This window comes from Saccostrea cucullata, unplaced genomic scaffold (genome assembly GCF_032062105.1).
Source record: "Saccostrea cucullata isolate Sc308-1 unplaced genomic scaffold, CSIRO_AGI_Scuc_v1 ctg5892, whole genome shotgun sequence".
In the NCBI taxonomy this organism is placed as follows: Eukaryota; Metazoa; Mollusca; class Bivalvia; order Ostreida; family Ostreidae; genus Saccostrea; species Saccostrea cuccullata.
Genome location: NW_026928900.1, coordinates 22,199 through 36,521, shown reverse-complemented (window position 1 = coordinate 36,521; position 14,323 = coordinate 22,199). Strand labels below are relative to the sequence as shown.

General features: G+C 36.7%; 1 protein-coding gene across 1 annotated transcript; it reads right to left on the bottom strand.

Annotated features, from left to right (window-relative positions):
* Positions 1–5: 5 nt before the first annotated feature.
* Positions 6–14,192, bottom strand: LOC134279105 (integrator complex subunit 2-like; the record flags this gene model as incomplete). Its single annotated transcript, XM_062761458.1, has 17 exons — positions 13,838–14,192; positions 13,603–13,741; positions 12,801–13,017; positions 12,471–12,601; positions 12,064–12,249; positions 11,465–11,634; positions 11,167–11,292; positions 11,008–11,079; positions 10,511–10,625; positions 10,286–10,354; positions 10,030–10,164; positions 6,484–6,784; positions 5,987–6,113; positions 2,051–2,184; positions 1,686–1,887; positions 1,254–1,382; positions 6–84 (listed from the first exon to the last, which is right to left on the bottom strand). Coding segments are annotated over exons 1-17 (2,610 nt in total), but the record flags the coding sequence as incomplete, so codon positions are not given.
* Between the last annotated feature and the right edge of the window lie 131 nt (positions 14,193–14,323).

Sequence of the window (14,323 nt, the reverse complement as noted above, 5' to 3'; positions counted from 1 at the left end):
AGCATGTGATTGTGTAGGTAGACTCGACTGGCCTGGAGATAGGCTGACAAAACACGTAACAGGATGTCTAATATAGGAGGGCACCTGTAAATAAAGCAAATAGACTCAACTACAACAAAACACGTAAAAGGATGTCTAATATAGGAGGGCACCTGTAAATAAAGCAAATAGACTCAACTACAACAAAACACGTAACAGGATGTCTAATATAGGAGGGCACCTGTAAATAAAGCATACAGGCTCAGTGTTAGGTAAACAAAGAATATCACCAAAAAATGTAACAAGATGTCAAATATTAGGGGGCATCTGTTAAGGTAAATAGTAGTGCAACTATCAATATGTATAAATGTAACAAATAGGCCTAAACTAAAGAAACAGAAACTAGCAGAACCATGTAACAAGATGTCAAATACTGGAGTGAAGAAATTAAGAACTATCATAAAATGCTTAACAGGATTTCCAATCAAACATCCCAGCTTTTATTTTCTATAACAAAGTTTCCTTTGAGAGTCCTGACATTGGAAAAAAGCCTTTATGAAATTGCAATGTTTTAGAACTCTTCAGAAAACAAGTGTGGGGTTCTGTAAATGTATTACATTTGGCTGTGTATTCTTTTTAGCACTTTTGGCGGGAATACACTTCCGCTAATTCAAGTACAACTCTAAATGTTTTATACTTATTTACATAAATAAGAACGATAAGAAATACGCTAAATTAAATCTACGCTAACTTGTTCAAAACTCATTTTCCGCCAAATATCGTACACGCTAAATGTAATATATTTACAGTATTTGAGAAAAAAATTTGGGTTATGTTTTACAATCTTAGATAAAAAGTGATGAGGTAATTCATGGCAACATAATGCATTGACTAGCCATATCAGTGGGTCTACAGTGATATCATTACCTGGAGATAAATTCATCACACCAGAGTACTTTCTATAGGTGACAATAATGTCATTACCTGAAGACACGTTCATCACATCTGAGTATTATCAGAGGGTCTATAGTGATGTCATTACCTGAAGACACGTTCATCACATCTGAGTATTATCAGTGGGTCTACAGTGATGTCATTACCTGAAGACACGTTCATCACATCTGAGTATTATCAGTGGGACTACTGTAATGTCATTACCTGAAGACACGTTCATCACACCTGAGTATTATCAGTGGGTCTACTGTAATGTCATTACCTGAAGACACGTTCATCACACCTGAGTATTATCAGTGGGTCTACTGTAATGTCATTACCTGAAGACACGTTCATCACATCTGAGTATTATCAGTGGGTCTACAGTGATGTCATTTTCTGTGTATGGAGTCACCTGGAATGTTGTTCTCTCTGACAGTCGCAGTGAATTCACAGTGGACAGTCTTAAACTGAAAACAGAAAATAATAAAATGAAGACAATTTTCAAGTCATTTCATCAATTTACTAAATACTTCATCATACAATGATTTTTTTTATTAATATGTATTTTTAATCACATTCAAAGATGGAAATAATGAAAGAAATCTCAATTACATGAGTTTGTATAGTATTTTAACATAACTATATATATATATTTAAAAAATTGCTGATCACCCTATATCTTTGCATGTAACTAGTACAAAAAAGGAAGAACCATAATCATTCACAATTTTCAATCACTGCCATTTAATCGTAAGTTATCAGTGTTTTACCTTCGTGGAGAGACACCGTGAAGAAGGAACCAGACTTTCTTGATCAGGTCCACTATTTTCCTGGGCACCACCTCATCCAGCATAATGGGGAGAGAGGAAACCACGGGCTCAGCAAACTGTAACAAGTCTGGGGCGGACATCTTCAGCATCGCCTGCAGCTGGGAGATCATCTTCATTGGACAGGTAGTTAGATTCCTCAGTGCTGTAAACAGAGGAAATTTAAATCAATATTTTGACCTCTTTTCAAACTGCAAACCATCTTCCCAATGAAACCAAACTCTAATGCTTCTTTAATATAATAACCTTCTTTTTAGCAGATAGACAATGCTGGCCTACAACACACATGAGTTGCACCCAGATCTTACCATCGTTGAAGTTATCGATGGTACAGGGCATATTGTACATGACTGAGGTCTCTGCCACTAGAGATTCTCTGATCAGTTTCTCCTCCAACCAGTCCTCAACGACACACAGGTGTGGATAGTGGGTCACCAGCAACCTATTAATAGACAAACACAGATCTGGATAGTGGGTTACCAGTAACCTATAACAAGAGGCCCAGGGGCCACAGCGCTCACCTGAGCACATCAGGCTTGAATTTACTCCACCCCCCCCCCCTCCAGGCATTCATCATTTGAACAAACTAGAATCTACACTACCTGAGGATGATTCCATATAAATATCACTAATCATAGCTTTGAAGTACTTGAAAAGAAGATTTTAAAAGGTTTCCCTATATATCCCTATGAAAAACTTGGGTCGGCCATTTTGGCCCCACCCTAGCCCCGGGGGTCATGATTTGAACAAACTTGAATCTACACTACCTGAGGATGATTCCACATGAGTTTCATCTTTCCTGGCCCAGTGGTTCTTGAGAAGAAGATTTTTAAAGATTTTTCCTATATATTCCTATGTAAAACTTGGGTCGGCCATTTTGGCCCCACCCTAGCCCTGGGGGTCATGATTTGAACAAACTTGAATCTGCACTACCTGAGGATGATTCCACGAGTTTCATCTTTCCTGTCCTAGTGGTTCTTGAGAAGAAGATTTTTAAAGATTTTTCTTATATATTCCTATGTAAAACTAGGGTCGGCCATTTTGGCCCCACCCTTGCTCCGGGGGTCATGACTTGAACAAACTTAAATCTGCACTACCTGAGGATGCTACCACATGAGTTCCATCTTTCCTGGTCCAGTGGTTCTGGAGGAGAAGATTTTTAAAGATTTTTCCTATATATTCCTATATAAAACTTGGGTCGGCCATTTTGGCCCCACCTTTGCCCCGGGGGTCATGATTTGAACAAACTTAAATCTGCTCTACCTGAGGATGATTCCACATGAGTTTCATCTTTCCTGGCCCAGTGGTTCTGGAGAAGAAGATTTTTAAAAATTTTTCTTATATATTCCTATGTAAAACTTGGGTCGGCCATTTTGGCCCCACCCTTGCCCCGGGGTCATGATTTGAACAAACTTGAATCCACACTACCTGAGGATGATTCCACATGAGTTTCATCTTTCCTGGCCCAGTGGTACTGGAGAAGAAGATTTTTAAAGATTTTTCATATATATTCCTATGTAAAACTTGGGTCGGCCATTTTGGCCCCACCCTTGCCCCGGGGGTCATGATTTGAACAAACTTGAATCTACACTTCCTGAGGATGCTTCCACTTGAGTTTCATCTTTCCTGGCCCAGCGGTTCTGGAGAAGAAGATTTTTTTTAAAAATGCCATTAATTTTTAACAAATTCATGATTATCTCCCCTTGGAAAAGGGCGTGGCCCTTCATTTGAACAAACTTGAATCCCCTTAACCCAAGGATACATTGTGCCAAGTTTGGTTGAAATTGGCCCAGTGGTTCTTGAGAAGAAGATGAAAATGTGAAAAGTTTACGACAACAACGACGACAACGACAACGACAGACAACGGACAAATTTTGATCAGAAAAGCTCACTTGAGCCTTCGGCTCAGGTGAGCTACAAGAGGCCCATGGGCCACATCGCTCACCTGAGCATTGTGGCTAGGAAAAAGTAGTAATTGGTTTACTATTGAAAAGTTTGAATCCAAAAGTTTGGCCCCGCTCTACCCCCGGGGGTCATGATTTGAACAAACTTGAATCTACACTACCTGAGGATGCTTCCATATAAATATGAGCAATTATGGCTTTGCTATTCTTGAGAAGAAGATTTTTAAAGAATTTTCCTATCTATTTCTATGTAAAACTTTGGTCGGCCATTGTGGCCCCGCCCTACCCCAGGGGTCATGATTTGAACAAACTTAATTCTACATTACCTGGGGATGCTTCCATATAAATATGAGCAATTATGGCTCTGCTGTTCTTGAGAAGAAGATTTTTAAAGAATTTTCCTATATATTTCTATGTAAAACTTTGGTCGGCCATTTTGGCCCCGCCCTACCCCCGGGGGTCACGATTTGAACAAACTTGAATCTACACTACCTGGGGATGCTTCCATATAAATATGAGCAATTATGGCTTTGCTGTTCTTGAGAAGAAAATTTTAAAAGAATTTTCCTATATATTTCTATGTAAAACTTTGGTCAGCCATTGTGGCCCCGCCCCACCCCCAGGGGTCATGATTTGAACAAACTTGAATCTACATTACCTGGGGATGCTTCCATATAAATATGAGCAATTATGACTTTGCTGTTCTTGAGAAGAAGATTTTTAAAGAATTTTCCTATATATTTCTATGTAAACTTTTGGTTGGCCATTATGGCCCCGCCCTACCCCCGGGGGTCATGATTTGAACAACCTTGAATCTACACTACCTGGGGATGCTTCCATATAAATATGAGCAATTCTGGCTTTGCTGTTCTTAAGAAGAAGATTTTTAAAGAATTTTCCTATATATTTCTATATAAAACTTTGGTCGGCCATTTTGGCCCTGCCCTACCCCCGGGGGTCATGATTTGAACAAACTTGAATCTACACTACCTGGGGATGCTTCCATATAAATGTGAGCAATTATGGCTCTGCTATTCTTGAGAAGAAGATTTTTAAAGAATTCTCCTATATATTTCTATATAAAACTTTGGTCGGCCATTGTGGCCCCGCCCTACCCCCGGGGGACATGATTTGAACAAATTTGAATCTAGACTACCTGAGGATGTTTCCCCATAAGTTTCAACTTTCCTGGCACAGTGGTTCTTAAGAAGAAGATTTTTAAAACATACCACCAAATTTTCACTAATTCTGAATTATCTCCCCTTGAATAAGGCCATGGCCCTTCATTTGAACAAACTTGAATCCCCTTCACCCAAGGATGCTTTGTGGCAAGTTTGGTCGAAATTGGCCCAGCGGTTCTTGAGAAGAAGTCGAAAATGTGAAAAGTTTACGGACAGACAGACAGACGGACAGCTGGACGGACAGACGGACGCCGGACAAAATGTGATCAGAAAAGCTCACTTGAGCCTTCGGCTCAGGTGAACTAAAAAAGAGAGGGATAAACACAACGCAAATCTACCAAACAAAGGAGAGGATAGTGGGTCACCAGTAACCTATAAATAGAGTGATATTATACACATCATACAAATCTATCAAACACTGGTGTGGATAGTGGGTCACCAGTAACCTATAAATAGAGTGATATTAATCTATCAAACACTGGTGTGGATAGTGGGTCACCAGTAACCTATAAATAGAGTGATATTAATCTATCAAACACAGGTGTGGGTAGTGGGTCACCAGTAACCTATAAATAGAGTGATATTAATCTATCAAACACAGGTGTGGGTAGTGGGTCACCAGTAACCTATAAATAGAGTGATATTAATCTATCAAACACAGGTGTGGGTAGTGGGTCACCAGTAACCTATAAATAGAGTGATATTAATCTATCAAACACAGGTGTGGGTAGTGGGTCACCAGTAACCTATAAATAGAGTGATATTAATCTATCAAACACAGGTGTGGGTAGTGGGTCACCAGTTACCTATAAATAGAGTGATATTAATCTATCAAACACAAGTGTGGATAGTGGGTCACCAGTAACCTATAAATAAAGAGGATATCTCTTGGGTCAAACTTAAAGCAGACTGGGCCCAAACAAAGGACAGGCAACCCTGAGCATGAGAATTCTACATAAGGATGTATGTTACTAGCATAACATCACTGAACACTATTTACCTAATCAATTGGTAATAACTGCATGAAATTGTTAAGTTAAATGGAATACCTTTCTCTCACACTCTGCAAAGGAGAGACTGTGATCCAAAAGAGTTTTTGCATACTTTAATGAGTAACTCTTAGGTATATACATGTATGTGACAAGTGTCAGTGGCTTACTTAAGGAGTGGTGAGAATAAGCCAGCATACTGCTCCTGCTCTCTCTGAGCTGTCTGTAACAGGAAGTTGATTGGAATCTGGGCCAGCAGGGTGTCATGGTAGGACTTCACCTTCCTGTTGGACATCACTGAAAACAGTCAAACTGTATACATTAAACCAATAAACATGTAAAGTCAGGAAAGGTTCTCCTACATCATTTATTTTTATATACTGTAGAAGTACTATTATTTATTTTTATTTATTTACACTATGTACGCAGTCAAAAATTTTTCGCGGAAATTTGTCCAAGCGTACTTTTAATACAATGTAAGGATAAAGTGACAATCTAGAAAACCCGCGTAATTTTCTACCTGCGGATTAAACAGAAATTGAGATTTCGCGAAATTATGACCCCGTGGAAAAAAGTACTTCTACAGTAATACATACAATTCCATAGGTCAGAATTTTTGAGAAATACAGGTGATATAATTTTTCAGAATAAAGAGTCCATATCTTACCAAGAGTTTTCATGTGTGTCAATACAATGTCTTCATAATGGAGTAAATAGTAAAGTATGAGTAGCTGGGGAGCCAGTTCTGATTTTGAATTTGAATTTGATGACTCCTCTCCTTCTGATTTTGACCAATGAAATACTGAGGATTTGTAAACATTGAGTATTTCCTCCTCTGTGATTGGTTCATTTAAATGATCAGTCTTGGTGCTTTTGATGACAGTGGAGGTGACATAAACATCAATAAGGGAGGTAACTAGTGGATGCAGTGGAGTAGAACAGTTACAGATCTGCTGATATATCCAATCCTACAATGGAAAGAAATTATAAATGGAAGAAATAAGACCAGATAATAAAACACTGCTTAACAATTATCATCAATGTATGATGTATGTATGGTTAAACAAGGCAAAGTCACATCAAGGTACAACCTCACTGATGGACTTTCTGTATAGCTGAGGGTGATATTGGAAGAAAATGAAAGAGCCTAAGTCAAAAAGTACACAAATTGGCCTGATTTCAAATTAGGACAATTTTTGCTCTGGATATATCTTCAGACTATATATTTTTTCAAAACAACTTTCTTTATTCAATATCCCTTTCATATTTTCCGTAAGAGGTCTTTAAAATAGCATATGTATATGGCCGAATTTCGTACATTTTACGGAACGTCATAATGACGTTGTGAATTTTAACACTTCTGAGTTTTCATAAATAAAGTGGTAAATTACTGAGTATTTATTAATTGATGAGAATTTCACAAAAATGTATTTTACAATATATTACAGATAGTGCTTTGATATTTTGTTAATAAAAGATAACTTAATTTGAAATTATAACGTCGGATATAAACAAGCTTAGGTATATGTACAAGTGAAAATGACAGCGTGTCCGTTCAGCGCCCGTGTGCTTATCGCGGTACACGTAAATAATTAGATACATTGTAACGTTTCATTGTTTGACTTTGATAATGTTGTAAAATAATAAATTCATTAATAATTTACACAAACTTTATGCATTTGATATTTCTTTATGCATCTGATATTTTAATCAACCTGTATATATAAAGCCAAGTACAGGAACGTAGCAATCGGGTGGGGGGTGGGGGGCGTTAAATGTTAAAATGATAATAGTACCACATATAGCGTATAGAACACTGCGTACAATGTTTATTCCTCATATGTAAGACAGTCCCGGCATTCCATACACATTCTCCAACAAAGAAGACCTCTAAAGAATTTTACGCATGGCCTTGTGAAGATATTCTTTTCGTCAAAGTAATCATCCTCATGTTTTAACGAAATGTTACCACGATCATCAATTGCAGAGTTTTTAGAAGAAATAATAAATGGATTTATTTTAAATAATCTATACAGTGTGTTTATTGACAATCATGCACTAGACAGGGTTATGAAGATTCATTTTTCCCTGTCATCTTTCTACTTTTCAACATTTTCAAATATTTTCGACACTTGTGTATTTTCGAGCAGTACCTATGCTTCGTTGAACGAATACTTCCGACAGCAGCATTAGCAAACTTCTAATGCAAGAACGCCGCTTAATTAGAGGCAGATCCAGGGCCGGTGCCTCGGGTGTCCCCCCCCCCCCCCCCCCCCCCCCCCCCCCCCGCTTTCGAATTTTTAAGCAAGATTTACTAAACTAAAAACACATTATTAAAATCAGGTTTCCTTATTTTGTGTGTGTGAGGGTGTGTGTTTTTGTGAATTCAACCTTAGGGCAGGGTGCCCCTAATTTTTTTTTTATCTTGAATTATCCCTTAGGCTACATCCCAATCTATCGAAATATCACGATTTAATTAGGGACAGGCCTGTCCTGAAAGACTTCTAGGACAAAATTATTTTCTAGATGTCACTTTTGTCGGGAAATTGTTCTCTCCTATAAGTCATTTTTTGTCAAAGTGAATACATCCTATGATGAGCGATGTCGGAAACTACTCTTTTTAACATATCATTATGTCATAATTATTCATACATTAAACACAGAACAGAAACAATTCGTCCATTTTGAGATTATTCTGATTATAAATTGATACATTTATTATTTATGTAAAGGCCGGGTAAATATTACAGTATTCCTATTTCATATGTTGCCTTTTTAACAGGATGCTTATTTTGTTTGTCAGTAGAAGACACCCCAGCCCTAAAGCATACACATGGAAAACGAGGCCACAGACTTGGGCTGATATACTTGAAAATCACGATTTGATGAATATATTGGATCATTTACTAAGAATGATTTTTAAAAAAGCATAATCTACATATTGAAATATTAGTACCCCCTCTATCACCCCTTCGCGCGCTCTCTGGAACATGCTGTCTACCTTTTGATATTCAGACTAAATGAAAAATATCAACGTCTGAGCAAAATATACCCATAAAAAGATTCAGAAACATCTACATCTAACCTGTATTTAGCTATGTTATTGTAGACATTTACAAGTTAATCGCTCGCGATCTACCCGATGCGTGATAATGATTATGTTAAACACAGAATATATTGAGTACATGTAAGCCTATGTACTAACTTTAAATAGTAATAATGTTATATTTATTTAAATTTTCAGCATTACATTTTTCAAAAATTGATATTTTTTGAACATCTAGAGTTATTGATCTACATTCATTACGAGTACGAAAAATATTGAAGTTCCCTAAAAACTTTGACGTCATTTTCTGCACATTGTGACGTCACGAGAAAAAAAATTGTCGACTTGTCAAATGTTGCAAAAAAAGCAACAAAGCAAATACACCTATTCTGGTTATATAACCTGGCTACTGTGGAGGGCTTCTGTTAAACAATGGTCCACAACAGACATGCAGATGTGGAAAACACAGATTAAAGCGAATACATTTCTACTTTTTTATGTTTTTAATTAAACTAAGAACTAGATCAAATTCTATTAAGCCTACCCTATTTACCATGAATAAATAATGTATTTTTGCTAAAAAAGGATTTATGGTTGTGTGTACATAATTTACAGTAACTTTTTTTTATGAAATATTTAATCCTTGCAGTGCTAGGTTATAATAACATGGAATTATATAAAGGTTAATTTGTCTTCTGCATGCGCCAGCTGAGCAAAGGAGAATCATAAATATTAATTTTACACATGGGGCGCATTCCTCTCGGAGAAAAAATTTTGTTGAAAAATACGCGTAAGATACCAATGATTGATTTTAGACTTGAATTTATTTCCGAGAGGAATGCGCCCCACTTGAAATTTTAAAGTGAATCTGTAAAATCGGTGAAAAATTCCGGAAAAGTCAATACCTGTATAGGTTTTAGCCTTTACGATGCAAAAGTCAACGTCCGGTTTGACTAAATCTACCCACCCCTGCATTGACGAAGTCAAGTAGATACGGAAACAACAAATAGTTTTGAAGAAAACGATGATTTATTTTTTAAGAATTCCACAGGCCGTATATTGTACTTTCTGACTTTTGTTCTTTGAAATCTTCTGACCTGGTTCCTTCTCAATATACATATCTTGATATATTAAGAAAAAACTAACTTGATTTCTTTGTTATGATACCTTTATTGGTACTTTGTGTTTGGAAAAGGACCGGCTCTTCAGAAGTTGATAAATGCTGTTGATGGGAAGGTAACCTGTCATGTTTGCGTTTAGTCCTGGTGTCACTGGTACCTTCACCGCATGAGACGTTATCACCTACAAATACACAGGTACAACAGCATTAATTTACACTATCAAAGAAATCCCAGCATCACATCAGAAGAAGGTGACTACTGTAATTTTCTTATAAAATCTGTGGTGAACATTTCACTCTTACCTGCTCTGTAAAGATCTCATAAATAAATATCTGCCGTATTCTAGCCAGAGCATTAGCCTTCACCAGATTCTGAAATGAAACAAATACATGTATACCTTTCATGTATCTCATGTACAGGAGAGGAAGTATATCAAGGAATCATACACTGGTATGTCTAAAAACTCAGAAATAGCTGAATTAAATGAAGTGAAGAAAATTAAAGTCTGTGACTTTCTTAAAATTTACCTTTAACCCTAATGTAAGATACACAAGATCAGATATTGCTGTCATATTGTTGCTATGGAAATGGATGGCAATCAGGAACAACATTTCACCAAAAGAACAGGCACTGGAGACCTCACTAGAAGTTCACATAATATAGCTGTTACTTACTAGAATTTCACAGTAAGATACATAATCACAATTGTTCCTTCCCTTGTATCATGTGTATCAGTAATAAATACACATTGCATAACTATAGCCTCCACATCAATGCCATCAGTAGCTAAGCATGGAAATTTTTTTAACATTCCCTTTTAGTCTTTCATTCACAATATTGTGAACCAGATTTCATTTATAAAAAAAATTGCATAATTCAATTGTATGTTAATCAAATCAACACAATTACAAAGTTCCTTTTGTGCAGTAATTTTTATTATATACATTATGAATTTGAAATAGGTGTACAATGAAGAAGATCAGAAGCTACTGCTAGCATAAAACATCAAGATTTCTGTACTTACAGCTTGAATTCCTTCTCCATCAGAAGAGACCACTTGATCCAGTCTATAGCCACCTTCTCTTGATCATTGCTCCTGTGACAAAAAGTATTGCAGGGGTGTATTCATTTACAGTTTTACTGTGTTTACTTCATGAAACATTAACATGACATTAATTCTTACCCTAACAGATATGGACAAGCTATCAGCATGCACAGTCCAAGGGAGACAAATCTAGCACCAGCTTTGCTTAAAGGAGGTCTAGATGTGATTAATCTAAGCAAAATCTTCATTTCTTCATCTGTAAATCTATAAAGAAATTGCAGATTTGATCTCAGGTGTATACACTTCATTTGTTTATGCATTCTTCAGGTTCATCTCATAGATTGTTCATACAATGTGCTTTAAATGTGTTCATTTTTTAATGTTATGTTAATAATACACTCTTTATGTATCATAAACCGTATACAAATTTACTTACTTAAATGCAGCCATGCTCTTGAGTGCACAGTAGAGACGTATGAAGGCACTAGCTTTGATGGCCTGGGACTCTGATATTGTGCCTCCACCGTCAGGCAATATTGAAATCATTTGTTCCAGCAGGCACAGTCTCAAACTTTGTAACTGGGTCACTGAGGCATCTCTTTTCAACTGAAATCAATAATTTGAACTTGTGCACATGTAAATCTTAGATGTTTCTTTCCTGCATAAGAAATTCTAGAATATGTCCTGACTTTTGTTGAAAGTAAATATCAAAGTCCAAAAAAAAATTAATCAAATTTGCTGTCATACAAATGTATTGTTTTAAGGACTCGCTTATGAGTCAGACGTAAAAGAATTGGACCAAAATCCAAATTTTAGGAGAGTAAAGTGTATATTAAAACCTTTTGAAATTATGTTCATTACATGTAAAAAACATAATATGAATACGAAGAGAGTATACATGAACATTATAGATGTTTAACAAAAATTTTACACAGACATAGCAGGAAAATGTTGGTCATAAAATTGAAAGTCTGACAGTAAAAAAATCTATTGTGTAATTTGATTTGAGTTAACACATTTATATTTTATAATCACCTTTTGGCCAATTTTAACGTATTGTGAGAACCAGTCCTTAACATTTGAATTGTTGCCTAGCAACATTCCACTGACAAATCCTACAACATCTGTGTTTGAGTCTCCAGAAATTTCTGACGGGGGTTTGTCTTTATTCATTTCCAAGGTCAAGGCCACAGCTAATCCTGGCATCTTGCAATTCTCTACCTGAAATAATGAGTAAATTAGATTCTAAAATACATTCCATTTTTAAACATCACAATGATCAGTATACTGGAACATTATATATTTGTAATTTATTTGTACTCTCAAACACATGTACAGTTTTACTGTTTCCCATTAGAAATGGGATTGGACACAAGTCCCACTACCTAGAACATTCTAAACAATCTAATGACTCTAATGGTGACTCGCTGATAAGAACTTACACAGAGGGCTCTGATGTTGTACATTTCTTTTGGGTTCATCCTGGCCAGAGCGAGGAGCACTGCCATTCTCCGCTGTCCCCCGACCGTCTCCTCATCCTGTCTGTCACCGTTAGTCACAAGACTAGTACACACTGCAATAACAGACAATGTCAAGTAATATCAAACAAAGTGAATGGAATAAGAGTAACTGTAGAATCATTCCTATACATTGAATTTTATGGCAAATCTAGTATTTTCACCAAAAAAAGATTCTCAAAATATCTGTCTAAATTTCAGTTCAACACTGATAGCTACAATTCCTTCTCAGATTGCTTTAATGTCAGAAATTACCCTCTTTGTAGCAGTCTGGAGAATTTGCCACCAGACGACACAGCATCCAGTCTCCATTAGGAACATGGAGAAGGGTTTCTGAAACCTCCGTGATTGGCAACAGGGCAGGTAACTCAGCCTGGGCTATGCAGAGCACATCTGACACTTCCTCCAGATACACTAGACTCTCAAACAATTCACTGCTCTTCTGGTAAAACTCAGTTTTTGATTCTCTGACCTACAGGTGGTATGATTTTACAGACATATAAATCTTACAATTAAAGATAGGACTTGGAGTGATGATTGTCAGTTGAAAAGGTACGTTAATCAACAACTTGTTTATGCAATCACAGAGAGTAAAATGTCAACAAACACTTTTTATTAATATCTCAAACTCAGCAGTGTTTAAGATAACATAAGTTAAATCCTGAACTTAACCAGATCTGGGACATTCAACTACTTTGGCAAATCCCTGGTTTCTAACAAATCAATATAAAAGATCAGATGCATTTTGTTAGTGAATTCATTTAAAAGGGTCCCTATACTATACTGCTCACCAAAATCAAGTTGGTGAGGAGAAATGCATAAAAAAAAATATGTCTGGAGTCTCTGGACTGGGAATTGAACCTGGAATCCCTATATCACAAGTCAGGTGCTCTTCCACTGAGCTACCCAGTTCAATATCTACAGTCCATGTAGCCCAAACTTCTACATCAGTACATGCAATAATGATAGGTAAAATTGTTTTTGTAACAATCATTATTTGGAGAAGAAACATTTAATTATGATTAACATAACCACAGGCAGGCTATAGTTGTACTACCTGAGAAGCGACAAAGAGTAGTTCACTCAGTAACAATCTTAGTCTCCGAGGTGGATCGCTCCTCTCAAACTCCAGAGCTACTCCGTTCTGTAGCTGAGATATCAGGATACTTTCTGTCTGATTTCCCCCAAGTTTTGTTCTGCAAATACAATTTTTAACATTACATGATCTATTTAAACTTCTTGATGTGAAAGGGGTCATTGGTCATATATTAGCAAAGAAAAAATCATCCCACCTGAGTTGCTGTTCTTTGTTTACATCTTGTTCCAATGCGTGAAAATCTATGGAGAGTAATGCAACAATGCTGTTCACAACCTCGATGCCGGAGAGAATTTTTAGAACATCTTTTTTGGCTGTTGCCCATGATTCACTTTCATCCAATGGTTTGCAAAGAGCCATGCGAACTAAACATGGTAACACTGGACGCAGGTCCTTCTCCCGCAGTTTATTCAAAGTAGAGACATCAACATTTTGCATGGCCTGAAAAACCCTACTCTCAACAAACTCCCGCATCCTTCGTTTTATTCTAAAACCCGTCTGATTATTCAGTTTTGTCTGCTAACCATGGGCGCCGCCATTTTTTCATAGTGCAAAAAGTCAAAAAACCGTACACACGGATATTAACGGAATCTCTAATACTGAGACGGACCCCCCCCCCCCCCTTTCTCCTTATTTTCTCATTCCAAACGAAAAGTATATTTATCTTTAAAAAATAAATGAT